This window comes from Lepus europaeus, chromosome 7 (genome assembly GCF_033115175.1).
Source record: "Lepus europaeus isolate LE1 chromosome 7, mLepTim1.pri, whole genome shotgun sequence".
NCBI classification, from domain to species: Eukaryota; Metazoa; Chordata; class Mammalia; order Lagomorpha; family Leporidae; genus Lepus; species Lepus europaeus.
This window is the reverse complement of record NC_084833.1, coordinates 119799106-119825065: the sequence shown is the minus strand read 5'-3', so window position 1 is coordinate 119825065 and position 25960 is coordinate 119799106. Positions and strand designations below refer to the sequence as shown.

Below are 25960 nucleotides of genomic sequence, written 5' to 3'. Positions count from 1 at the left end.
GCCTTGGACTGGCACGGCTCCAGCCATTGTAGCCATGAGGATGGAAGATCTCTAACTCTTTCTTTCAAATAAATAATGAGTAAATTTAAAAATAAAAAGTAAAATTGATGCAAATCCATGCAACTGTTAACATTCTTATATTTTAATATACATAACTGCTTTTACCAGTGTTTTAAAGAGGTTCCTTAAAATAGCTACTAGGGGCTAACAGAGTCTATAATAGGTTTCCAGTGGCCTCCTGGAAAATGAGAACCTAAGAAAGATCTGCTGAGTCTGAACGTGCACACAGGTGTGTAAGGGCATAGAACTGCTACCTGCCCAAATTCCAAGACTATCTTTGTTGTAACTTTTGTTATTAAATTTTTTTCCAGGGCCAGCGCTGTGGCATAGTGGATAAAGTCACTGCCTGCAGTGCCGGCAGCCCATATGGGCACCAGTTCGAGTCCCGGCCGCTCCACTTCCAATCCAGCTCTCTGCTGTGGCCTGGGAAAGCAGTAGAAGATGGTCCAAGTCCTTGGGCCCCTGCACCTGCGTGGGAGACCTGGAAGAAGCTCCTGGCTTCTGGCTTCGGATCAGCGCAGCTCTGGCCACTGCAGCCAATTAGGAAGTGAACCAGCAGATGGAAGATCGATCTCTCTCTCTCTCTCTCTCTCTGCCTCTCCTCTGTGTAACTTTGACTTTCGAATAAATAAAAATCAATCTTAAAATTTTTTTTCCATAAAGTGACAGCAAAACTAAATGAATTAGGTGGTTTTTTAGATAAATATTTTTCTACTATTGTGCAATGAAACTTCTGGCAGTTTTTTCTTCGGTTCACTATTCCATGAAAATCAAATACTGGAAATCATATTAAGCTCTTTAAGGTTTTGTGATGCGCAAAGGCAAGAAATTTATCAATGAGTAACCAGCATTTTTGTTCATAACTAAAAATATGACAATGTGCCAAGATGATCTTTTAGAGGGCTGGGAGAGAAGAAATGCACATTTTAAAACACAAATAGCAATTTGTATCCGTTATTCTGCTACACATTTGCTAGGTACAAGCAATATTCAGATACCAATCTTGATGTAAAACAGCACTTTAGCTTCTAATATCCATTACAACTGTGAAATTTGGGGTGGGCACTGTGGCAATGCAGGTTGGGCCAACACTTGGGACACCTGCATCCCGTACTAGAGGGCCAGTTTGAGTCCCCGCCACTCTATTTCCAATCCAGTTCCCTGCCAATGCTCCTGGGAAGTAGCAGACAGTAGCTCAAGTGCTCGGGCGGGCCATCCACAAAGACCCAGGTACAGTTCTGAACCCCTGGCTTCGGCCTGGTTGTTGCAGGCAATTTGGGGAGTGAAGCAGCAGGTGAAAAATTTCTCTTTCTCTGTGCCTTTCAAATAAATACAATAAATCTTAAATGGAAAAACAACAACTGTGGGTGCAGGTGCTGTGGTACAGTGGGTTAAGCCAGTGCCTGCCAACACCAGCATCCAACACGAGTGTCAGCTTGTGTCCCGGCTGCTCCACTTCCAATCCAGCTCCCTGCTAATGTGCCTGGGAAAGCAGCAGAAGATGGCCAACTACTTGGGCCCCTGGCCATTCACACAGGAGACCTGGATGGAGTTCTAGGCTCCCGGCTTCGATCTGGCCCAGACATAGCCACTGTGGTCTTTTGGGGAACAAACTAGCAGATGTAAGAAATCTGTCCTCTTCCTCTCTGTAACTTGGCCTTTGAAATAAAATAATGAAAACTGTGAAAGTAACAGAAATATGAAAGTGCTCCACTCCCTCCAAGTTCAAAGCAAGTCTAAAGACATCTTTTCCTATGATTTATGTAGCATCTAAATTTAAAAGTAAATAGAGACTGTGTTATCAGCTCACACCAGATCTGCTCGCAGACAATAATTCTTCCTGTCTTGGATCCATGCCCATGTACATTATTGTAATTATCAGCAATTTTTAAAATAATAAAGCTAGTAAGAGCCACTAGTCAGAATGTTTACTGCTTGCTGCACTGGCCATTAGCTTTCCTGGGCTCAAGCCATCCAACTATTAAATAAATGCAGAAGGACAGCTGGAAGGCAACACTCAAATAAAAAGCATGAATAAGAAGGATGTGAACTTGTGTATGAACACACATGAACACACACCCTGCCGTGGAAAGTACAACAGTCCTTTTGTTCTGCTTGTCAGACACACCCCAGGGAGCTATGCCAGCTCCTGCCCTCTGGGATCCAGTCTCCACCCAGCACTGTGAATTACCTCAAGTCTGAACAAACCACTCTGGGGCACCCAGCTTAGTGGCTGAGACACCCAGGTCCCATTATCAGAGCACCTGGGTCTGACACCGGGCTCCAGCTCCTGATTCAGCATGCTGCTGGTAACGCAGACCCTGGGAGGCAGTGGGGATGCAGTGGGCAGTTGGGCTCCTGCCACCCACTCCGGAGACCTGGCTTGTATTCCTGGCCCCTAACTTCAGCTCCATCACAAGCTATTCAGGGGAAGGAATTAGCAGTTGGGAGCTGCTACTTGTACACAAACACTGTCTCTCTCTCAGAAAATAAAAAAAATTAAAAATAAAATTTAAAAATAAAAAAGCATTTTAAACCCCACACACCACTCTTTTGTGCCAACAGATTCAAAGTCCTCACGTGGTCTACAAGGCCCATTCAAGGCACAGTCCCTGTCTCATCCCAGCACCCTGACCCTGCTCTACCACCACCCTTGGGCGTCACACATGAGCCAGCATGTCTCACTTCAAGGCTCTCCACCCAGAACTCTCTTCCGTTGAACAAGAATGTTCTCGCTTTTTCAGGTCTCCGCTGGAATTCTGACCATCGGATTTAACCACCAACTCATTCCCTCCAGCAACCTGAAGCTACTTTGCTCCCTGGCAGTGTCCATTTCCCACCAAGAGAATGTACGATCCTTATCTATGGCTTCTAACCTCCCTATCTGGCAACGGCACCAGAAATAGGCAATCACTATACCCAAATGACTGACTACAGTCTGCGCTCAGGTTTGTTGTTTTTCTTTTTTTCAAAGGCATTGAGCTGAACTGGTTGTTACCAATTACCAGGTATTAACTCAGTGGTGATTTCTAAATCAATACTGTACTAGTCTTTATGCCAACAGAGAAAAAAGCATAAGCAGGATGGCAAGTTTCATTATTTTTAATTTTCAAAATGTTTTATTTTTAATTGACACATAATTGCATGTACTTATGAGCTACAGTGTGTTTGCCAAGTGACTCCACATACAGTTTGAACAGCCACAAGGCATGAGGCTGGAATATATACGAGGTGCCAGGACAGCTCTTCAGCCAGCGCCAGCATGTTTCTGAAAGGGGCTGTGAGACCTACCTGCTGGTTCCCACCGCTCTTCTAAACAACAGGCTGCACTTCTGTAGCTGTTCAGTACAGACAATGTCCATCAACTTCCCATTAAGCGGGTTTAAACTCTTAAATGATCACACCTGACACCCATGCACTCACTTGCCCCCTTACTCAAACCAAATACTCTCTATTTCCATTATAACATAAATGTGTACTGTGATTGCAATTCCTGTCTTAGACACCTCTTCCCCCCTTAGAGTGAGCAACTGTGTCTTTTCCTTGACACGCTTAGTCTCACATGGACTGCTCACTAACTCTCCCGGACTGTCGAAATGATCTGCATAAAGCTCCCTTGCATGCAGTTAGGTGCTCTGGTCTCCGGCCACACCACCCTGAACGCACCCGCTCTCATCTGATCTGATCGCGGAAGCAGTGAGTCGCTCTAGGGGACTCACTGGTTTTTCTCTCCTTCGTGAAGATTTCCCTCCTCCCGCCCTCCGCTCCTCTTCATCAGGACCCATTATGTTCTCGGCCTGCGCACAGCTGTCATCTGTCCTGAAAATTCCTCCCCCCCCCCCCCCTCAGGTTTCCTCCTCCTTGATTTACTTCCTGTTTTAGGGGCTCATGGCTTCCCACAGCTTCCTGAGAAAGGATGTATGAATGGTAAACTTAAAAAATGACGGGTCTCCAAAAAAGTTTTATTTTACGTGCATGCTTTATGGAGAATTTAGATGAGGATAAACTGTGGGCTGGAAATAACCTGCCCTCAAAACTGAAGGTCTTCTGCTTCCAGTACTGCGGCTGACAAATCTAGAGCCAGTGTGATTGCTAACCCTTCCTGCAGACCTGGTTTTTCTCCACGCAGAAGTAAATTCCAAGACCTTTCCAAAAGCCGGTATTTGGAAATTTCCAACAAAACGTGCCTTGGTGGGTCTTTCTGTCACTCAGTGGCCTAAGTGCTCAGTTGGCCACAGGCCTGTGTTTCTACTGTTCTTGCAGGAATTCCTGTTAGTTGCATGTTGGATTTCCTAAATTGATCCTCCATTTTTCTCACCTGTTCTCCTTACTAGCTTCTTTATGTTCTCTCCATCTGAAAGATTCCATTGGATTTTTTTTTTTTTTTTTTGACAGGCAGAGTGGACAGTGAGAGAGAGAGAGAGACAGAGAGAAAGGTCTTCCTTTGCCGTTGGTTCACCCTCCAATGGCCACCGCGGCCGGCGCGCTGCAGCCCGGCGCACTGCGCTGATCCAAAGCCAGGAGCCAGGTGCTTCTCCTGGTCTCCCATGCGGGTGCAGCGCCCAAGCACTTGGGCCATCCTCCACTGCACTCCCGGGCCACAGCAGAGAGCTGGCCTGGAAGAGGGGCAACCGGGACAGAATCCAGCGCCCTGACCAGGACTAGAACCAGGTGTGCCGGCGCTGCAAGGTGGAGGATTAGCCTATTGAGCCACGGCGCCGGCCTCCTATTGGATTTTTAAAATTCTGCTATCATTTTTCTAATTCCCAAGAACTCTTCCTTGTCCTCTGAATGTCTCTAGGCTCTCAAACTATTATTGCATAGGTGTAACGCCCTCTTAATGTTCCCTGAGGTGAATATTAAGAAATGAGGTCACTTGCTATCCCTGCGCTGTTTCCAAGTTGCTTTTGTGTTTTCTTCTTGATCCCACCCAAGGCTCTCCTGAAATGCTGGTGGTCCTACGCTATCAGCCCCCTACTGAAGATGGGAAGACTGAAAGGCTGGCCGGACATTTTCTGTACATGGGAAGGACGTGTCAAGAGTGGAGGGGACTGAGGACCTGGTCTCACCCTGTCCTGCTGTCCCATCAGTTTGCTTCCAGTTGCCTCCTCCCTCAAGGCTTTTTGTTTAAGAGACAAGAGAAAGCAGGTGAGCTCCCATTCCCTGGTTCACTTCCCAAATGGCCCAGTCAGAGCCTAAGCTGGGAGCCAGGAACTAAATCCAGGCCTCCCACACGGGGTAGCAGGACCTCAATTACTTGAGCCATCACCGCTGCCTCGCAGGTGCACAGCAGCAGGAAGCTGGAGTCAGGAGCCAGAGTCAGGTAGAAAGCCCAGGCACTCCAACAGGGGACGTGGGAGTCACTGCTAAACCAACCCCATCCCCAGCCCAGCCGAAGCCTCAGCTGTTCCTGATTTTCTGGCTCAGTTCCAGGTCCATCTGCTTCTTATCTTCAAGATTATACAGGATCTGCCTTTCTGCCCTGTGTTGGTCTATTCACATATTCAGTGTATCAAAAACGAAGTGGCACCGTCTCAACAGGACAGAGCTACAACAATTAAAACCCTCAACCAGCATTTTTTGAGACGCAGTAACTTGAGAGCTGCTATGAACATAATACAAAGCAAAAAAATGGGAAAGTAGTCACATGATCAAAAGGTTTATTTTTGATCACTGAAATACTCCTCTTCAAATTCTGATCCCAGGGCGGGTGTTGTGGCACAGCAGGTAAGACCACCACCTGTGACACATGCATCCCATTTATGGGCACTGGTTCCTGTTCCAGCTGCTCCACTTCCAATCCCGCTTCCTGCTAATGGCCTGGGAAAAGCAGAAGAAGATGGCCCAGGTTCTTGGACCCCTGCCACCCGGTGGGAGACCCAGATGATGCTCCTGGCTTCCACCTAGCCCAATGCTGGCTACTGAGGCCATCTGGAGAGTGAACCAGCAGACGGAAGACCTCTTTCTCTCTCCCAGTAACCCGGCCTTTCAAAATAAATAAACCTTAAAAAAGAAAACAGTTCTGATCCTTTACTCAAAGATTATTTGATCGTTTTATAATTATGCTATAGTCAACATAGTAGTTACTGGATTTTATGGGTGAATATGGCTCCAAAATGTGAATACCAAAGTCCTAACTGCCTCCAAATATGACTATTTGGGAAAAGTTCACTGGAAATATAATTAGTTAAGATGAGGTCATATTGGAGTGGCAAGGGCCTCTAATCCAGTATGACTGGCTGGTTTTGGGTTTTTGTTGTTTTGAGAGAGGAAAGCTGTCACCCCCGACTCACAGAAATTACAGAACAGTGCATACACCATGAGAGGTGAGAAGCAGAAACAGAAACCGTACTGTAATACAAGAAGGGCTGTAACAGAGGCCTGCACGAGGCTTGGCACAGATGACAAACAGCTATTAGAGGAAGAGGGCTTGGGCTCTCTCCCAGCACGTGCAGGGCCTTGTTAGGCATACTTTAGGCGGTGGGGTTTGGAAAGTAGATATAGAGACAGAGGTCAATTAGGAAGCCACTTCAGTGGAAGAAGTAAAAAAAAAAAAATTATTTGAAAGGCAGAGAGAGAGAGAGGGAGGAGGAGGAGTAGGGGGGAAAGGGGAGAAGGGGAAAGGGGGGGGGGGAGAGGGAGGGAGAGAGGGAGGGGGAGGGAGGGAGAGGGAGAGAGAGAAATAGGTATCTCTCACTGGTTCACTCCCCAAATGCCTCCCAGGGCTGGACCAAGTGGAAGCCAGGAGCTGGAAACTGAATCCACGTCTCCCTCCCAGGATGCACAGTAGCAGGAAGCTGGAGTCAGAAGAGGAGCTAGGATTTGAACTCAGACTCTGTATAGGAAGCTGAGTGTCCCCAAGCAGGGTCTTTTTTTTTAAGTTTCCAGTTTAGTCATTCAAGAAGTGAGGTCAGTATTTATTATTTATTTATTTTTTTAATTTACTTGAGAGAAAGTGAGATCTTCCATCCACTGGTTCACTTCCCAAATGGCTGCAACAGTGAGGTCTGGGTCAGGTCGAAGCCAGGCCAGATTGAAGCTAGGAGCCTGGAACTCCAACTGGGTCTCCCTCCTGGATGCAGGAGCCCTTCCACCGATTTCCCAGGCACATCAGAAGGGATCTGGACCAGAAGTGGAGCAGCCAGGACTTGAACCAGCACACATACGGGATGCTGGTGCTGCAGATGGTGACTTAACCTGCAATGCCACTACACCAGCGTCCAAGCAGGGTCTTAACCAGTGTGCCAAACACCCACCCTTGGAAAAATGTTTGCAACTCATTTCTAGTATTTAATGTCAGAAGGAAAACACTCTCAATTTATTAAAAAAAATAACCAATTGTTCATATGAGGTTAAAATAATTCTTTTGGCCCTATGAAAACAGTGTTTTTCGAATATTTCCAGGAGTACATGTGACTCTTGGTTACCCTACACAGCTTCACAAAAGCTGTATCTCAGTAATATTTCACACAATAAAATTTTACCTGACCAACAATAAACTCTTCCTACCCTAGCATAAAATGATGTAATCGTAACTTAGATTTTCATGACATTGTTTACCTTTCTGACCACTTGCTGGTCTATATATAAGTTTATTTTCTTCTGAAAAATTTAATCCCATAAAACCCAAAAATGAAATAAGCACTGATGCAGAACTGTTATGCTATCCATAAAAAAGAAAATAATTCACCTTCATAAATTATAAAGAAAAAAAAAAAAACAAGAAAGGTTGATACACACCTAATACTACCTCCTTCCACTGGTACTGAGATAGCCATCATTACCTCAATCAATTACAGAAGCTGCTTCCAATAAAGCAGGTATCTGGCACAGCATGTAAGAGTGCCTGGTTCAAGTCCTGGCTCCTCCGTGCTTCTGAGCCAGCTTCCTGCCAATGCACACCCTGCGAGGCAGCTGATGAGTACTTGGTCCCTGTCACTCCCGCGGGAGACCCAGACGGTGTTCTGGCCACCTGCTTCCGTGTGGCCCCGCCTTGTCTGCTGCAGACACTCGGAGTGGGTCAGTGGGTGAAAGATTCCTCTCTCCCTCTCCTCCTTTCAGAGAAAATGAGAGAAGAAAAAGCAGACGACCACAGCAACATTTTACATCCACACTCTGCGCCAGCTTGGGCGGCTTCGCTCACCACCTAGAGGTAAGCAAAACCCCAAGTACTGCGCAGCTAGGAGCTTCTGAGGTCAGAATCCATGCTTTGTATTTAAGCTTTTAAGAACAATAGTTAAAATATTTTAATCTGATTTTAATCTGTCTTGAATACTATCTGACTGTTTAAAAACAACACTAATAAACATCCAGTTTCAACGACTTCTATCAATTCATAAGATTAACCTTTCAAATGATAGCCCGGCAGGATATCTGATTAATCCAAAAGCTAATCAACCCTCCATCATTTTCCTAATAGCTGCTGTAGGGGAGGGGAAGGAAGAGTTGCTATAAAAGGCAAAATATTCACAGAGCAATAAGCAGAAATCCTCTTCAAATAAGGATGGGGGCAGGGCAGAATCGTACCAACCCAACCAGACTGTTACAAAATGTGAATTTTAGTTCACCTAAAATCTGCCCTGGGTAATAAAAATTCAAGAGATCATTTCAATTCAACTCTCTTTTCCTCCTTTTCAATAAAGTTGAAGAGTCCACTGCACACACGTAACAGACAGGAACAGGAGCAGATGGGCGCACAAGACAGAGCTGGCACGGCGCACTCAGCCTTCCTCAGGGACACGACAGGGTCTCTCACCAACCAGAGGGGGCCTTTCGCTGCCTTTCCTCTACTTCCTATCTTCCAGTTTCTTCAAAACCGGGAGAGGATTTTTACACTGAAACTCATACTGTTTGGAAATGGATATGCTAACTTTGAATTTAAAATGCAATAAAATCCAGGCCAGCACTGTGGCAAAGCAGGTAAAGCCACTGCCGGCGGCACTGGCATCCCATATGAGTGCCGGTTCTAGTGCCTGCCGCCTGCTCCACTTCTGATCCAGCTCCCTGCTGATGGCCTGGGAAAGCAGCAGAGGATGGCCCAAGTGCTTAGGCCCCTGCACTCATGGGGGAGAGCCGGAAGGAGCTCTGGCTCGCTCGCGGAAGGAGCTCTGGCTCGCTCGCTCTCTCTCTCTCCCTCCCTCTCTCTCCCTCTCTCTCTCTCTCTCTCTCTCTCTCTCTCTCTCTCTCTCTCTCTCTCGGGAACCTGGATAGAGTTCCAGACTCCTGGGCTTCAGCCTGGCCATAGCCGACTATTGTGGGCATTTGAGGAACAACCTGCTGGTGGAAGATACCTCTCCCTGTGTGTTACTTTGCCTTTCAAACAAGTAAATAAGTGAACCTAAAAAATCAAGACACCCACATCCCTTACCAGTGTGCCTGGGTTCCGTGTCCTCTTGCTAATGGTTTCTGATACCATTTAGGAGAGCTGGATTGAGTTCCTGGTTCCCAGCCCCAGCTGTCAAGGGAGTGAACCAGTGGATGGGGACTCACTCTCTGTGTCTCGCGCTCTCTGTCCTTCTGTCTCTCAAATAAATCAATAAATACTTACACGTAAGACCTCAAACTGTGAAGGTGCTAGATGAAAAGCAGAAGCACCACGTTTTTGGGTTATCTGGCAGTGGTTTCTTGAGATGATATTAAAAACACAAGGAAACAAAGCAAAAGCAAATAGTGTGACATCAAACTGAAACACAGCGAAGGAAATGGTCAACAGGATGAAAAGGCGACTCACAGCATGAGAAAATATTTCCCAGCCCTTAGCTGATAAGGAGTTAACACCTGAAAAATAATATGCAAAGAACGCCTGTAGCTCAAAAGCTTAATAAATATATGCATAGTCTAATTTTAGAAATGAGCAAAGGACTTGACTAGACATTGCTACAAATAAGACATAGCAATGACCAACAAGAGCAGAGACGTTCAACATCACTCATGAGAGGGAACTGCAAATTAAAATCATGAGGTATCTTCTCACAACTACGAAGATGCCTATACTTTTTATTTATCGACTTATTTGAAAGGCAGAGTGTCAGAGGGAGGGGGAGACAGAGGGAAAGGCAGGAGGAGGGAGGGAGCAAGGGTTCACCCCCCAAATGACCAAAACAACCAAGTCTGGGCCAGACTGAAGAAGCCAGGAGCCAGAAATTCCATTCAGGGGCTGGTGCTGTGGTGCAGGGGGTTAAAGCCCCAGCCTGCAGCACTGGCATCCCATATGGGTGCTGGTTCTAGTCTGGGCTGCTCCACTTACGACCCAGCTCTCTGCTATGGCCTGGGAAAGCAGTGGAAGATGGCTCAAATCCTTGGGCCCCTGCACCCACAAGGGAAAACCGGAAGAAGCTTCGGAACAGCTCAACTCTGGCTGCTGCGGTCATTTGGGGAGTGAACCAGCGGAATGGAAGACATCTCTCTCTCCAGCTCCACCTCTCTGTAACTGTCTTTTAAATAAATTAAATAAATCTTAAAAAAAAAAAAAAAAAGAAATCCCATCCTGGCCTCCCACATGGGTGTGGCAGGAGCCCAAACACTTGGATCACCTTCGTTGCCTTCCTAGGCACATGAGTAGAAAGCTACATTAGAAGCAGAGTAGCTGGGACTTCAACTGGCACTCGGATTGGGATGCTGACATCATAAGCCACAGCTTAACCCTATGCACCACAATCCCAGTCCCATATTTTTTAAGAAGTGTTGGCAAGGATACAGAACCTCAGTACAATTGTTAGCAGGAATGTAAACTGCTGTGGTATAATCTCTGTAAACAGCAGAGAGGTTCCTCAAAAAATCAGAATTACTATGTAACCCAGCAATCTTACTTCTTGGTATGTATGCAAAAGAACTGAGATCTTGACCTCAAGGAGACACCTGCACACCCATGTTTATTACAAAATTCCTCAGGATAGCAAAGATTATGAGAACAACCTAAATGTCACCAACCGATGAATAAATGATACTTATTAAATAAAAATGGAGTATTGTTCAGCCTTAAAGGAGATGGAAACTCTGCCGTCTGAAGGACACCGCGCTCAGAAAATGAGTCAGGCACAGAGGACAAAGGCTCATCTGCACAGGTCGCCTCGCACAGGGCGTCCAAAACAGCCAAATCCACAGTCAAGCCCACAGAGCCGAGGCTGCCAGGAGCAGGGAGCCGGGGAGAGGGGCATCGCTGTGGGTCGGGTATGGAAGTTCCATGACACAGACAAGTCAGTCTAGGGATCTGCTGTGCAACCCCGTTCCCGCAGTTATAACAGTGTGTAGTGCACTTAAAAATTTTACAGGCTAGATTTCACATTTTTTTAAATAGCTAAAATGGTAAATTAAATGATTTGTATATTTTACCATATACACACAAGAAAAATCTGTGAATCTGGAGTTGCACAATTTAGAAAAGTTTTGTATCATGTGGCTGACATAACGTAAATGATCTGGAAGCAAGCCCTGTACACTGGTGAAGAAAACAGACAAGGTAGATGAAAATAATCTACATCACAAGACTGCACAAGTACTGACGGCCACGTTCCCAACAACCTACAAAGCGCCGTTCACTTATCGGCTTTGGAACGAGCTAGCACCTTCGGTCACAGGGCTATTTGTTCGGTCACAGAGCCCATCTGCTAGTGATGACGACTACAAAGAACTCCAATGATCAAGTCCTAGATTTTAAACAAGCTTCACCTTGAGATTCTCTTAAATATCACTTTGGGATATGGCTAAAGGATTTTTTTCTAAATGTATTGACTGCATGCTGTTACCATTAGAGAAAAATCAGACATACACATGTCCAATTATAAAGGAATCAAATAAATTATAGACCACGCAGTCCCCTGCATCTACACATAACGAAATTTCTGTAAACACAGGCAAGTTATAAAGATATGCATGTTATCTGGGGAGCTTGCTACCAGCACACTAACATTTATCAAATCTCAATTACTTCCAATGGTATAGAGGAAAAAAATACTTAAAAATTTATTTCCACCCTTTTAAAAACATTCCCACATAATTGAGTCCACTGAGCATTCACTTAAGCTCAAAGAACCTATTACCGAGAAGCACCATATTAATAAATACACTATCAAACCATGTGCTTATCAATAAACTAAGAACTTCCCTCCCAGGTTTTTCACTCACTCTTATAAAATGAGGGCACCATGCAGTACAATATTCAAATAACAGTTTCAATATGCTGCACATCCAACCACTGGCTGTCAGGCAATATCCTCGTTCAGTAGCTCAAAATGTTTAGTCAATAGTGTAAGTTCCCAGATCCAAATTCAGGGTATGAAGGGATATTTGGAGGGGTGGATTCTGTGGATTTAAAATTGTAGAGAGTTCAAAAGTCAAAACCATGAAGGATAATTCAATTAAAAGTGATGTTATAAAATATTTAATGGCCTACAAATTTATTATGTTAAACGGAGGGAAAATGGGCTATAAACATTTAAGAATGAATCTACCCTTTGAAAAGTAAAGACACAAAAAATATTTATCTGAACAGTAAATTACAGTTAATTATTTTTTGCTATCTATATTTTCTAATTTTTTTTTTTTTAAGAGAAAGAGAGAGAGAGAGAGGCAGGCCATCCACTAGTTCACTCCCCAAATGGCTGCAATGGCTGGAGATGAACTGATCTGAAGCCAGGAGCCAGGAGGTTCTTCCTGGTCTCCCTCATGGGTGCAGGGTCCCAAGCACTTGGGTCATCCCCCACTGCTTTTCCAGGCACATTAGCAGGGGCCTGGATCAGAAGTGGAGCAGCCAGGATTCAAACCAGTGCCCATATGGGATGCCGGTACTGCAGGCTAGAGCTTTAACCCACTGCGCCACAGCACTGGCCCCTACATTTTCTAAATTTTTCACAATGATCAAATATGTCTGTTTAACACAGGATGCACAGTTAAGAACTACAAAAAAAAAAAAAATCATTTGTAAAAATCCAAGATAGAATCTCAAGGTGATTTTTAATGACACCTGTAAGGGATGAGAACAACTTACAGGGCTTTTTTCTTTGGCAATGCTAAAGATTCTGAAGACAGCAGCCCAGCAGTCCTTAAGGGGAAGCAGCCTGGAGACAGGGCTAAGGGGAGCATAGCTGAAAAATGTTAAGGTTTAGAGTTGCCGCCCCAGATCGGACTGACCCCTACTGAGGCACAGCAGACACTGACAGGAGTGCAAGGGAAGGCGGCTCAGCTTCCAGGCATCTCAGTCCAGGTGAGCGGAAGGAGAGCCGCACTGCCAGTGTCCTCAAACTCCAGTCGGAAGCAAATGAAAACCAGTCCCCGGGGCAGAACATGAGCCTAGGCTTCCAATGACTCCATCAGCAGCTGAATAAATAAAATGCCTTGCACATAATAAAAAATAATTTGGCAAACAAGGAGACAAAAGTAACCTGAATGAAAATCAGCAGAAAAAGAAAACAGGAAAATATTCACAGGGACAGCAGACACTAGAATTACTAAGACACAGATTTTTAAGATATATTTTTCTGTATTCATCTGAGAGGGAGAGGAAGAGAATGAGAAAGAGGGCTCTCCCCTCAGCTGGTTCACAATCCATGTCTCCAGTGCAGGTGGCAGAACCTCTGGTACGTGAGCCATCCCCGCTCCCTTCCTGGGACTACAGTATCAGGAAGTGGGCTCCAGGAGCCAGAGCCAGGTATCAAATTCACTCTGAGATGGGGCACAGACATCTCAGCCAGTGTCTCAACTGCCAGCCATATGCTAGCCAGGAATACAGAATCTTATTTTTTTTTTAAAGATTTGTTTATTTATTTGAAAGGCAGAGTTACAGAGACAGAGATCTTCCATCTGATGGTTTACTCCCCAAATGGCCGTAACAACTGGGGCTGGGCCAGACGGCAGCTGGGAGTTTCCATTTTGTTTCCCACATGGGTGCAGGGGTCCAAGCACTTGCGCCATCCTCCACTGCTTTCCCAGGCGCATTAGCTGGGAGCTGGATCAGAAGTGGAGCAACTGGGACAACTGGGACTCGAACCAGTGCTCATACGGGATGTTGGTGGCGCAGGCTGTGCTTAACCCACTGCACCACAGCACCAGCCCCAAGACACAGATTTTCTAACTATTCTTCATGTTCAACGATATAAAAAAGAAAAAGAAAAAACAGGTTGAGAATTTCAGCTATGATCTGTAGAGAATGAAAATAACCAATTTTAAATTATGAAACTGAAAACTTCAATCATGAAATTAAGAATATACTGGTCTGATTTAATGGTAGATTAGATATAGCTGAAGAAAGTATCAGTAAGCAGGAAGATGGATCAGAAGACAGCAATCAAAGGAGGCAAGGAGACAGGGTGCCGTGACAATGTCTACGATGTTCTTTTTTGGAACACCAGAAGGAAAGAACTAGGCAGAAGTAATATTTAAATAGACACTTAAATATCTAAAGAGATAGTGACTAAGGACTTTCTGAAACAAATGAAAGACTGCAAGTCATTCAAGGAGTTTTACAAGGAAAATGCATCTTTAAAAACTCACGCCTAGTTACATAAAATTCCTGAAAACTAGATTCAACAAGAAAAGCTTAAAAGTAGCCAACAGAAAAGGGACATCTTCACAAGAAAAATTATACTGATAACGAACTCCATTAACTAATGATGATATTCACTATCAAAATATCAACAACATTCAAGATCAGGAATGGAATCTTTAACATGATGAAAGAGGGGCTGGCACTGTGGCATAGTAGGCTAAGCCTCTGCCTGAGGTGCCAGCATCCATGGTGGGTGCTGGTTCATGTCGCATTCCTCTTCTGATCCAGCTCTCTGCTTATGGCCTGGGAAAGCAGTGGAAGATGGCTCAAGTCCTTGGGCCTCTGCACTTGTGTGGGAAACCCAGAGGAAACTCCTGGCTCCTGGTTATGGATTGGCCTAGCTCTGGCCGTTGCGGCCATTTGGGGAGCAAACCAGCAGATGGAAGACCTCTCTCTCTGTCTCTCCCTCTGTCTGTAACTTTGTCTCTCAGATAAATAAATAAATCTTTAAAAAGTAGATAAAAACCGAATAGTATCAGTAGTCAGATTAAATGGAAATAGATCAAATATTCCAATTAAAAGACAAAGACTGTACTTTTTAAAAAATGAAAATACAAAAATGGAAATTTTATACAAAGTGTTGATAAAACTAAAAATATTACTTAGGATAAAGAAATTTTAATTCTACAAGGTTGACTGCTTCAGGGAAACAGAAATCTAAGTTTTTATACACGAGATAACGTAGCCTCATCGAAATAAACAAGGAGAAAAAACTAAAATCACAGTGGGATGTCAAACACTCCTTTCTCAGTAATTAACATAACATGAAGGCATTATGATCAGAACAAATATAAACAGAAACAACTGCATAATGTACATTTCGGGGACACAGGAAAATTCTGCCGTCAACTTGGCCATGTATGTTTTAACTTCAAAAGAACAGTCACACAGACTAATTCTCAGACCACACAGTAATTAAGCTTGAAATAAATAACAAAAACACAAAAAATGTCCACATATTTGGAAATTAAGAAATGTACGTTTATGTAATTAATGGGTCAAAACCTCAGAATCACAACAGAAAACCAATTTTTCAATGAATGATGATGAAAACGTTGTATATCAAAACTTGTGAACTGGGGCAAACGTCTGGCCTAGCAGCGAAGATGCCTGCCTGCTGTACCAGAGGATCTCAGGTTCAATGCCCACTCCAGCTCCTGACTCGAGTCCTCCGCCAGCCAGACAGGACCCAAATAAAGATCAATGCCCTGTTCCTGGTTTGAAGACTCAACCTTACAAAAATGTCAGTTTCCCTCCAACTGCACTACAGACTTAATGCATTCCCAGTCAAAATTCCAAAAGGTAGTTGTTTCTGGTGAAACGTGGCAAATTTATTTTGAATAAAAAAGATTGGGGCCAGTGTTGTGGCCTAACAAGTTAAGCTGCCACCTGCAACACCAGCATCCCATATAGGCTCTGGTTTGATTCCACTTCTGATCCAGCTCCCTGCTAATATGCCTGGGAAAAGCAGCAGCAGATGGCCAAATGCCTGGGCCCCTGCCACCCACAAGGGAGACAGATGAAGCTCCTGGCTCCTGGCTCCTGGCTTCAGCCTGGTCCAGCCCTGGCCATTGAGATCAGTTGGGGTGTAAATCAGCAGATGGAAGATACCTCAATTTCTCTGTCTTTTAAATAAATGAATCTTTAAAAAAAAAAAGGATTAAGAAATAACCAATACACTATTCAAAACAACCAAAATAGAATGGCTTGTTCTACTAACCTTATTTAAACACCTTATTTAAAATCTTATTTTAAAAAACCCAGTGGTTGGAGCAAGAATTGAGGCACAACAGGTTAGACCACCACTTGGGACACCTGCAACTCATGTCCAAATGCCTGGTTCCAGTCCTTGTTAACTTCACCTCCAATCCAACTTCCCAAGAACGCACCTAGGAGGCAGAAACTGATGGTTCAAGTACTTCTGTCCCTGCTACCCATGTGAGAGACCCAGATGTGTTTCAGGCCCAGCCCCACCTGTTGCAGACATTTGGGGAGTGAACCAGCGGATGGAAGATGGATATACGTCTGTCTGTCTCTCTCTCTCTCTGTGTCGCTCTGCCTTTTAAGTATGAAGATCAATGCAATAGAGAGGCCAGACACAGATCCACCATTTAGTGATATGTGGTTCATAAAAGCAGCTGCAGAACAGAGGGAAAGGACGACCTGGGCAGTAAATGGTGCCGCTGGATCCTCATATGGAAAAAACAGAAACAAAGACTCCTGGGCAGCACTGTGGCACAGTAGGTAAAGTTGCCACCTGCAACGCCAGCATCCCAAACGGGCGCCGGTTTGTGTCCCGGCTGCTCCACTTCCAATCCAGCTCGCTGCTAAGGGCCTGGGAAAGGCAGTAGAGGATGGCCCAAGTATCTGGGGCCCTGCCACCCACATGGGAGACCTAGATGAAGCTCCCAGGTCCTGGCTTTAGCCTGGCCCAGCGCCAGCCATTGTGGCCATCTGAAGACTGAACCAGTGAATGGAAGATCCCTCTCCTCTCCAACTCTTTTAAAATAAATAAATCTTAAAAAGACTCCTACTCTTCACAAAAACCAGTTCCACATGAACTACAGTTCCAAATGTGAAAAGGAAGGCAATGCAGCTCCTAATAAGACATACAGAGGATATCTTTATGTCCTCAGGGTAGGAAAGGACTTCTGGAACAGGACACAAAAAGCACCGAAGGTTTTTCTTTAAACAAAGGAAAAAATGAAAAGAATAGACATTTAAATCAAGAACATCTTCAAAAGACATCACTGAGAGTGAAAAGGTAAGCCACATCCAAGAACACCATTATCTGAATAACCTCAAAATGGAAACAGCTCAAATAATCACTAACAAACTGGCTTATTCATACAATGGAACACCATACAGCAAAGAAAATGAATGAACCACAACTGTACTCAATACAAATGACTCTCAGACACATACTTAGACACCAAATACATAGTAATACATATTGAAGGAAACCATGCAGACAAAGCTGAAAACCTATATTGTGCTCATGAGCAAATATTTAGGCAGCAGAACGACAAAAAAAGGGCAAGAAGTGGTTAGCATGAAAGTCAGGGTAACAGTTACTCCTGGGGGAGAGAAGGGGAATGCTGGCGATGTTCCCAATCTCAGCCTTGGTGGTGGTCACACAAGAGCTGATTTATGGAAATACACTGAGCTATTTCCTTTTATGTACTTTTAAGTTTTAAAAAGCTCAAAAAAAAATTTTTAAGGCTCAAGCAAGTAAGAGTTTTCAATGTTAGGAAGGGCAGCAAGGGTGCTTAGTATCTCCATGAGTATGGGGTTATCCTTAATGTCAGTTCAAATATTTGCCTTTTATTAATAACATTCTATTTTCAGAACAGTTTTAAATCTACAAAAGTGTAAGATAGTAATACATACCCTCCTCCCATTCCCTACTAACATCCCATATTAGTATTTATCACAATTAATGAACCACACCCAGCTTCCCCTATATATGTTTTTTTTGCCAAACTCTTTTTATTACTCCACCCCTCCCAGCCTCTAGTAATCAACACTCTGTATTCACACTGAAGTTTTCCAATTTTAGCTCCCATATACACCTTCTAATATCAACATGATATGAGGGTACTCTAGAAGTTTGTGGAAAAATGAACCTTAAAGATAAACTGGCTTTAGTTCAAAAAACCTTGAAATCTGTGCATAGTTTTTTCATAGTACACATTTTCCATGACTTTTTACAGACCTTCATATGTGTGGATTTCATAATTTTTTTCACCAAATTTTTAAATTGTTTTTCATAAACTTTTTAAAGTATCCACACATGCTCAAACAACACTGCCTATAGTAAATATCTATTTCAAATATAAAAAGAGCCTGAGCAAGTTTCATGAAAATTACAAATGAGAATGCCAAATTCCCAACTGAAGATAATTGTTACTTCCGGAACATGTAAATGAGGCCTTTATTTGTAATATCTTGGGTCTGTGGTATGTGTGTTTTTAAGGGTAAAGCAAACGTGAGAAGTGTGAAGATGGCATAAGAAGGGGTAGAGGGTGTTGTGTTTTACATATTTAGCTACACTGTGTTGCAAATGCGATTAAAGGTGGTAAAACAAAAGAGGATCCTGACAGCACATCTCATCAGGCAAAGCCCCGCTTCAGCCTCGCCATGTCATCTGTTCAGACACAGAACACGATACGGCCAGGCACTGTGTAAGGATGTTCGGGCCAACTACAGATCACATACACAACAGCAGCGCCACACAACTGCATCACCTAGTCCACGTTGTCTAAGCATGTCCACCAGACAAAACTGCCTAAGGACGTGTTTCTTGGATCCCCATCATTAAACATGACCGTTTTGAAAATATTTATGTTCTTTACCACGGTGAAATCCCCCATCTTCTTGCCGGGGCTGCGTATCTCCGTTACTGTATCCATGTTTGCCATGTGTCATGGCAAACTTCCAGCCATTCTGTTCCAGATGGCATCATCCCTCCAAAATGAAGTACCAGTACCTCACACACTCTCACGCACGGTGAGAGAGCTTTCTACATCATCTCCATTTCACCAGCTGGCTTGTAACCCACAGGTGCCTCAGGTAGGAAGGAGTCACCTCTTCCTCTTTCAGCCAGCTCAGCTATCGACTTCCGACATGGAGAACAGCCTGTAGTACACCCTGAGTAGTTACTAACACAGCCATCACTTCCCAGACAGGCCCAACCACAGAACGCAGGTCCCGAGGAGTCTAAGCCTTTCCCGGTGGAACCGTCACCCCTGCCGAGGCTTCCTGTGGCTACAGCAGCTGACCATTTCGTCCAGTGAACACCAGGAATCTTGTGCCGTGGCCTGAGAACGGTGTCTTCTTCCTGTGCACACTGTCGGAGTAGACCATGTCCTCTGCGACCACGGGAGAGGCAGCCCGGGAAAGGCTGTGGTGAGCTGCGGAACTCACGCTTACAGGTACCCCACTCACACACTCGGCAGCTTTTCTCACTGACCACAGCCTCACCCAGGCACACCGCTCACGAGCCAGTGGCTGCGGTGACTGCGAATCGGGAGCCAGCAGCCTTTCTCTTCCAAATACCCCCCTGCCTCCTAATTTCTTATCTTTTCTGTATTCTGGCAAGGATGAAACAACTAACTACCAGAAAGAGAGAGCGACAGACAGACAGACAGAGAGAACTTGCACATTATATAGAAGGCGCAAGTTTTTTTTAAATGAAAAATAAATAGGCAAGGTCCTCTGTAATTAAATCCTTCAAAGAGTCACTTAACATTTTCATATCTTACTGGATCATGACATACTGTAACCTGTGTGAAATTAGTTCCTTTTAAAGAAAATATTCCTATCAGGTTTTGGGTAGTGGTAAAGACAGGCAGACAAAAGTAGAAAGAAATCCATGGGGCCAGCCATTGCCTGCAACACCAGCATCCAATGAGTCCCAGCTGCTGCACTTCCAATTCAGCTCCCTGCTAATGCACTTGAGGAAGCAAGAGCTTGGGCCCCTGTCAGCCATGTGAGACCCAAATGGGGCTCCTGGCTTCAGCCTAGCCCAGTCCCAGCTATTGTGGCCATTTGAGGAGTGAACCAGCAGATGGAAGTGCTCATTCGCACCTGTGCGCTTGCTTTCTCTCTCCCTCCCTCCCTCCCTCCCTCCCTCTCTCTCTCTCTCCCCCACTTCTCTTTGTAACTCTGCCTATCAAATAAATAAATAAATCTTTAAAAATGAAAAATGAGCCAGCGCCATGGCTCATTTGGCTAATCCTCGCCATGGCTCATTTGGCTAATCCTCCACCTGTGGCGCCGGCACCCTGGGTTCTAGTCCCGGTTGCTCCTCTTCCAGTCCAGCTCTCTGCTGTGGCCTGGGAAGGCAGTGGAGGATGGCCCAAGTGCTTGGGCCCTGCACCCGCATCGGAGACCAGGAGGAAGCACCTGGCTCCTGGCTTCGGATTGGCACAGCATGCCAGCCATAGCGGCCATTTTGGGGGTAAACCAACGGAAAAAGTAAGACCTTTCTCTCTGTTTCTCTCTGTCTAACTCTGCCTGTCCAAAAAAAAAAAAAAAAAAGAAGAAGAAAGAAATCTTCAACCAAAAGGGAAACATAAAACATCGTGGCAGAGAGGAAATAAAGCGTAGATGACTTAGGAACAGATGGACAGAGTCACTCTCTGGCCAAGCTGTGTGCCCTCCAACCCCTCCCTTTTCAGGTGGGAATAGGAACCGTCACTCCACCAGACTGCTGGGGGCGTGTGCACATAACGGACCAAATGAGTGTGGTATTTTCTTACCTGCATATCAGATCACCTGGGGAGCTTGTAATACTGAGCATCCCAGATGTACTCAATGAGAATGTCCAGGGGTGGGGCCTGAAGTTCAAAGCAAGCATTTCTGTGCAGTGAAAAGCCCTTGCCACATCTGTTTTTACTAATGCATTGTTAGGATCTACTACATATGGGGTTCAACACATACTAGGATGAGTAACAAATGAAACGTCGGCGAGTTTTCCAATCTTCATATTTCAAAATATAGATTACATTATGTTTAAAATGACCTAAAAAAAGATTACATGATGCTCACATAAGAAAAATCACCTTAGCAAAAGTAATAATCAGTTGTACTTGATACAAAGGACTGGAACCCATTTCTATTTGAATGCACCTTACATGGTCCACTTTCCATCATAGGCCATAAATCAAGGTGCAATATACTAAATTTAATTAAACTCCAAGGTAATCTAGTTTATCTCACTAAAAAAACAACGCTTCAAAATTGAATTACAGGCAATTTAGAATTCTCTCTACTAGCCCCTCCATAGCAACTACAATTTCAGTACAAAGATTGACTCCTACTTCCTGTCACACAGAACATATTATCTTCTTTCAGTGGTTCCTTGTAGGACAATTCAAAACCATAACTGCTGCACACCAGCTTCAGCGTGCAGTATTTGCTCACTTAATAAAACTCACATATATGACCAAAATGCCTGCAGGGACATTTCCCTGGAGGATACGACTTCAGGGGATGCTCCATTTCTTATTGTTTATTTGCACTTTTTTTTTCTTACTTTTCACAAATAATATGTGCCACCTACATGCACAAAATAATATGTGCCACCTTTTATATACATAAAATATACAAAAGCCTGAGAATTCAGTAAAGGTAAAGAACAAAGAATTTTGGTAAGTTGTCTTATGCTTTTCCAAAGTCCAAACAACATCAGATAAGAATCTTATATTTGGGGAAAAAAAATTAACCTATCGTCTACTACTGCCAACAAGCTCTTTGGTTTAAAAAAATCACATTTTCAAATGACATAAAATACACTAAGTAGTCATCTGACAGATTTAATTCAAGTGTTGTGTCAATGTTAAATTTCTTTAAGGTGACAACTGTCCTGATATTATGTGAGAGAACACCTTGGGTTCCTAGGAAACACACTCTTGAGTTTACTCGGGGTAAAGGGGAGGAAGTCTCCCACTTACTCTCAAGTACTTCAGCAAAAAACCCACAATAATGATAACAGAATAAGTGATAAAGCAAGCTGAGCAGGGGAGCTGTTAACAATCGCTGACTCTGGGTAAAGGGTACAAGAGTTGTCTACAATGCTTGTGGTTTTTAAGCTTGAAGTTATTTCAAGACAAAAATTTTTAATTGAATAAAGTAACAAAAAATTAAAGTAACCAAAAAAGGTAACAAAAAATTAACATACTCAAAATTGTCCTAACAAGATCATGCTAGATCAACTTCATGTAAGACTTTATTAGGAAACATAAGTAGTCAAACGTTGTGCTAATAAAAACAAGCACAATCAACTTAAAGCAAGCCTTTAAATCAGCACTATCCAACTGAAACAGAATGTAAGCCACACACCTGGTATTAAATTTTCTCGTAGCCACCCTTAAAAAAAAAAATAGATGAAATTGATTTTAGCACAACCTACTTAGCCTAATGTCTGAAATACTGTCATTTCAATGGAATCAATAAAAAAGTCAACATATTACAAATACACAAACTCTTCAAAAGCTGATGTGTACTTTACGCTACCGGTACATCTCAATTCAGAAGCTAAATTTTCAGAGGAAATACTTGATCTGCATTTAGATTTCATAAAATGTGCAGTTAAAACAGGAGATTCACAAAACCAAGTTGTTTCCAGTTAAAAGATTTCTAATTACTGGATCAGTTTTTAGATGTAAACTCAATTAAAAACGAAAAATTCATCTCTCAGTCACACTGCAAACTCAATGGCCACGTGTGACTAGACTTAAGGCACAGTCCAGCTTTGAATGCAAACATAGCCAATGCCCTCCCCAAAAGAAGGAATTGAGAACACGATTCACTGTTTATGAAACTGAGGGTTGTTTTTTTTTTTTTTTTTTTTTTTTTTTTTTAGCAGTTAAGAAGAAATAACGATGGATTCCCTAACAGAAGCACCACCAATGGATCTCCCTAAAATAGTCAGAAACTCCCACCCTGCCTTCCAGAAGGACCCACACAAAGCCTTCTCTCCTGTGCCTCGGTTGTCATATTTTAATGCGGGTCCAGTGTCCTGAAAATCGGCACCCAAGTGAGCCGCTTACTTTCAAATGCGGCCGAATGAACTCAAGTTCTGGCTCTCAAAAACGCAAACATGCATTGACGGGGTCCAGGGATTCCACGCAAATCTGTGCCGTCCTGATTCTCAGACGCAGTACGCACACACTGAGGACTTATCTCGGGTTCCAGAGAGGAAGTGACCCCGCCAACAGAGGTGGGCCTTGTTCTTCTGAACAGGTGCAAGAGATTAATTCAGTCAACACCAAGCAACACTAAAAATTCGCCAATCAATAACCCTGTGCCAAGCAACTTGATCAGGGATTTGGCCAGAATCCCTTCGGCTAATCGCAGTCAGGGCCTACCCACAGACATTTTGATTGAGGCCATTCTTGTCTCAATTAAGGCTTCTGCCGCAATCGTCTGACGGCAGATACACAGAAGTCAAATTCTGCACCTGTGAATAAAATTCTGACAGCTTGATAAAAAGGAAGCCCGCCTGAAAGGGAATTTTATTAGGTGTAGGGAAAAAAAAAATACACGGACAAAGAACAGGAGTTACCATAACAGCATTTAAAATCCACCCCGCAGAAACGCTCCACTCCTACTTTCTGTTCCCCTTTCCAACTGAACAATGTTCTGGCTAACAATCAGACCCAGTCCTAACTCTGCTACTGTCTTCTCCCGCAGCGTGAGCCCCGCAGGGCGGGCGTGCGGATTCCACACTGTTGACAGCTGGGAACCCTGTCTCCGGAATTCACCGGCGCCCGCAGGGACCCATGCCACACGGATCTGCAGCCAGGCTCTGACACCGCGGCCCACGGAAGCCCCGTCCTCCACAGAAAACCCGCGCTCTCCTCCTCCCAGCCCACTGCCCCAGCCCGGCCTCAGGCGACATCTTCCTGGGGATCACAGATGGACGGCTCTACCGTGGTGTGGGGACTAACACCGTAATTTAAGAGCCTGTGTGTATAAACAGTTCCTACGGAAGGCTTAGCTTTTTTCTCTCTCTCCCAGAGTCACAGCTCCAAGCAGGATGAATACGAGGTTTGCGGCCGCAACATCCTGTGGAAGCGAATGCATTCTTCGGATTGTTCTGTATTTTTATTTTAAAAATCATTATCAGTAAGCTCTCTCCATGCCTTTTTAGTCAAATCCAGTCTCGGGTCTCCCTCCCTCAATGAGCTAAATAACGCAGAAAACCAGTTGTAGTTTTTAAAGCGGCGATCGGGGATAAGAATTTAACTACGGCAGAAACACTCCTGCCGGTGCCCCACGACTCCCTCGGCGGCACACGGGTCCCCGCAGGGCGGCGGGGCGACCCCGGGCCCGCTCGCCTCCCCCAGCCGCCTCAGCTCCCGCCAAGCGCCCCGGGGCCGCACACGGATGCGCGCGGGGTCCCCCCGGGCCCGACCACCGAGATCCTGGCGCCAGAAAGTACGGTGTGGAGGAGTTTCCACACCGATTCACGGGTACCCTCCCCTCGGGGCCGAAGCCCCCGGAGAGGAGGCAGTGGGGACCCCGCCCGGAGGGCTCCCCCCGACTCCCCTCCACTCGGGCGGAGAGCTGGACTGAGCCCCCGGGGCGCAGCAGCCGGCACCCCGCTCCCCGCGCGCGGCCGCGGCCCCGAGCCGCATCCCCACGGGCAAGGGCACCCGCTCGTCCGAGCCTGCGCCCGCCGCCGCACCCGGCCAGCGAGCGGGGTCCGCGGAGGGGCCCCAGCTGCACCGAGGGCCGGGCCGGCAGGACGCACGGGAGGCGTCGCACCGCCCCGGGGGAGGGCCGGGCGGGCGGCTGCCCGGCGCGGGGGTCCCCCGCAGGATGGGGCGGCCCGCCGCCCCCCGCCGCCTTTCATCTGGCCTCTGCGGCGGCGGCCCGACCTCCAGCGCCGAGTACTGCGCCAAGCAGGGCCGGGCGGGGGAGGACGCGCCAGCCCCGCCGCAGCGCCGGAACCCCCGCGCCGCGCCCCCAGCCCCGCCGCCCGCCCCCAAGGCCGCGCCTCCCGGGAGCGCGACACGGCGCTCGGGCGCCCGCCCGGTCCCTACCTCGATGTAGCCGGCTAACGCCGCGGCGGGCGCCGTGAGCCCGAGCAACAGCAGGATGAGGAGCCTGCCCGTGGCCGCGGCGGTCCCGGTGGCCGCCATCCCTCGTCGGGGTGCTCCGGCTCTAGGCGCTCAAGCTGAAACGCACGGACCACACTGCTCCAGCCGCCGCGACCCAGAAGCATCTGAGCCCCGTTCGCCGCCGCCCCGGGGGTTTTACCCCGACCGGAACTGACTTCAACAGACCACGCCTCCTCCCGCGGCGCCCAATGGCGGTCCTAGGAACCTCCCAAGGTACCGCCCCCTGCTGCGCCCACACCCAATCAAGGCACGGAACAGCCCGCGCCAGGCCCCGCCCCCAGCCTGCTCTCCCCGCCCCCGTGCAGACCCTGTGGCCGGGAGGCGCGCGGGTGTGCGCGGGGTGGGTCGGGGGCCGCAACTCGGCGGGGGTGGGACTCCCTCGGGCCTCCGGCACCCTGCGCGCCTCGGATCGCGCTGCGCTGCCCGGGCGGCCTGCAGCCTCCCGCTGAGAGCTCGCCGCTCTGCCGTGCTCCCCCGCCCCTGCGGGGTATTTTTTAGATTCCTGCGGGTACCGCCCTCTTTGGTTCTGGAAATGGGTTTTGGCACGAACGGGATGAATCGTCGGGAGTCCTGGGGTGCCGAGGGCCGCCCCGCAAGGCTCGGGGAAGGACTCAGCGAGGCAGCCCGCCTCCACCCGCGAGCCCCGGTGCAGGGCGCGCCCTTAGCGCGCGCGCGCTGCTGCCAACCCCCCGCCTCCGAAAGCGGCCGCGACCCCTGGTCCTTAGGC

At 46.1% G+C, this 25960-nt stretch overlaps 1 protein-coding gene across 3 annotated transcripts in view; it reads right to left on the bottom strand.

The window, feature by feature from the left end:
- Positions 1-25339, bottom strand: part of APLP2 (amyloid beta precursor like protein 2) — a 72658-nt gene extending 47319 nt beyond the window's left edge. Inside the window, exon 1 of one of the 3 annotated variants that reach the window (XM_062197358.1) lies at positions 25156-25339. In XM_062197358.1, the coding sequence (XP_062053342.1) occupies positions 25156-25254 (99 nt within the window). In that variant the 5' untranslated portion in view covers positions 25255-25339. The remainder of the gene's footprint in view (positions 1-25155) is intronic. The other 2 variants (XM_062197356.1, XM_062197357.1) reach the window with 2 other exon arrangements.
- Positions 25340-25960: the final 621 nt, after the last annotated feature.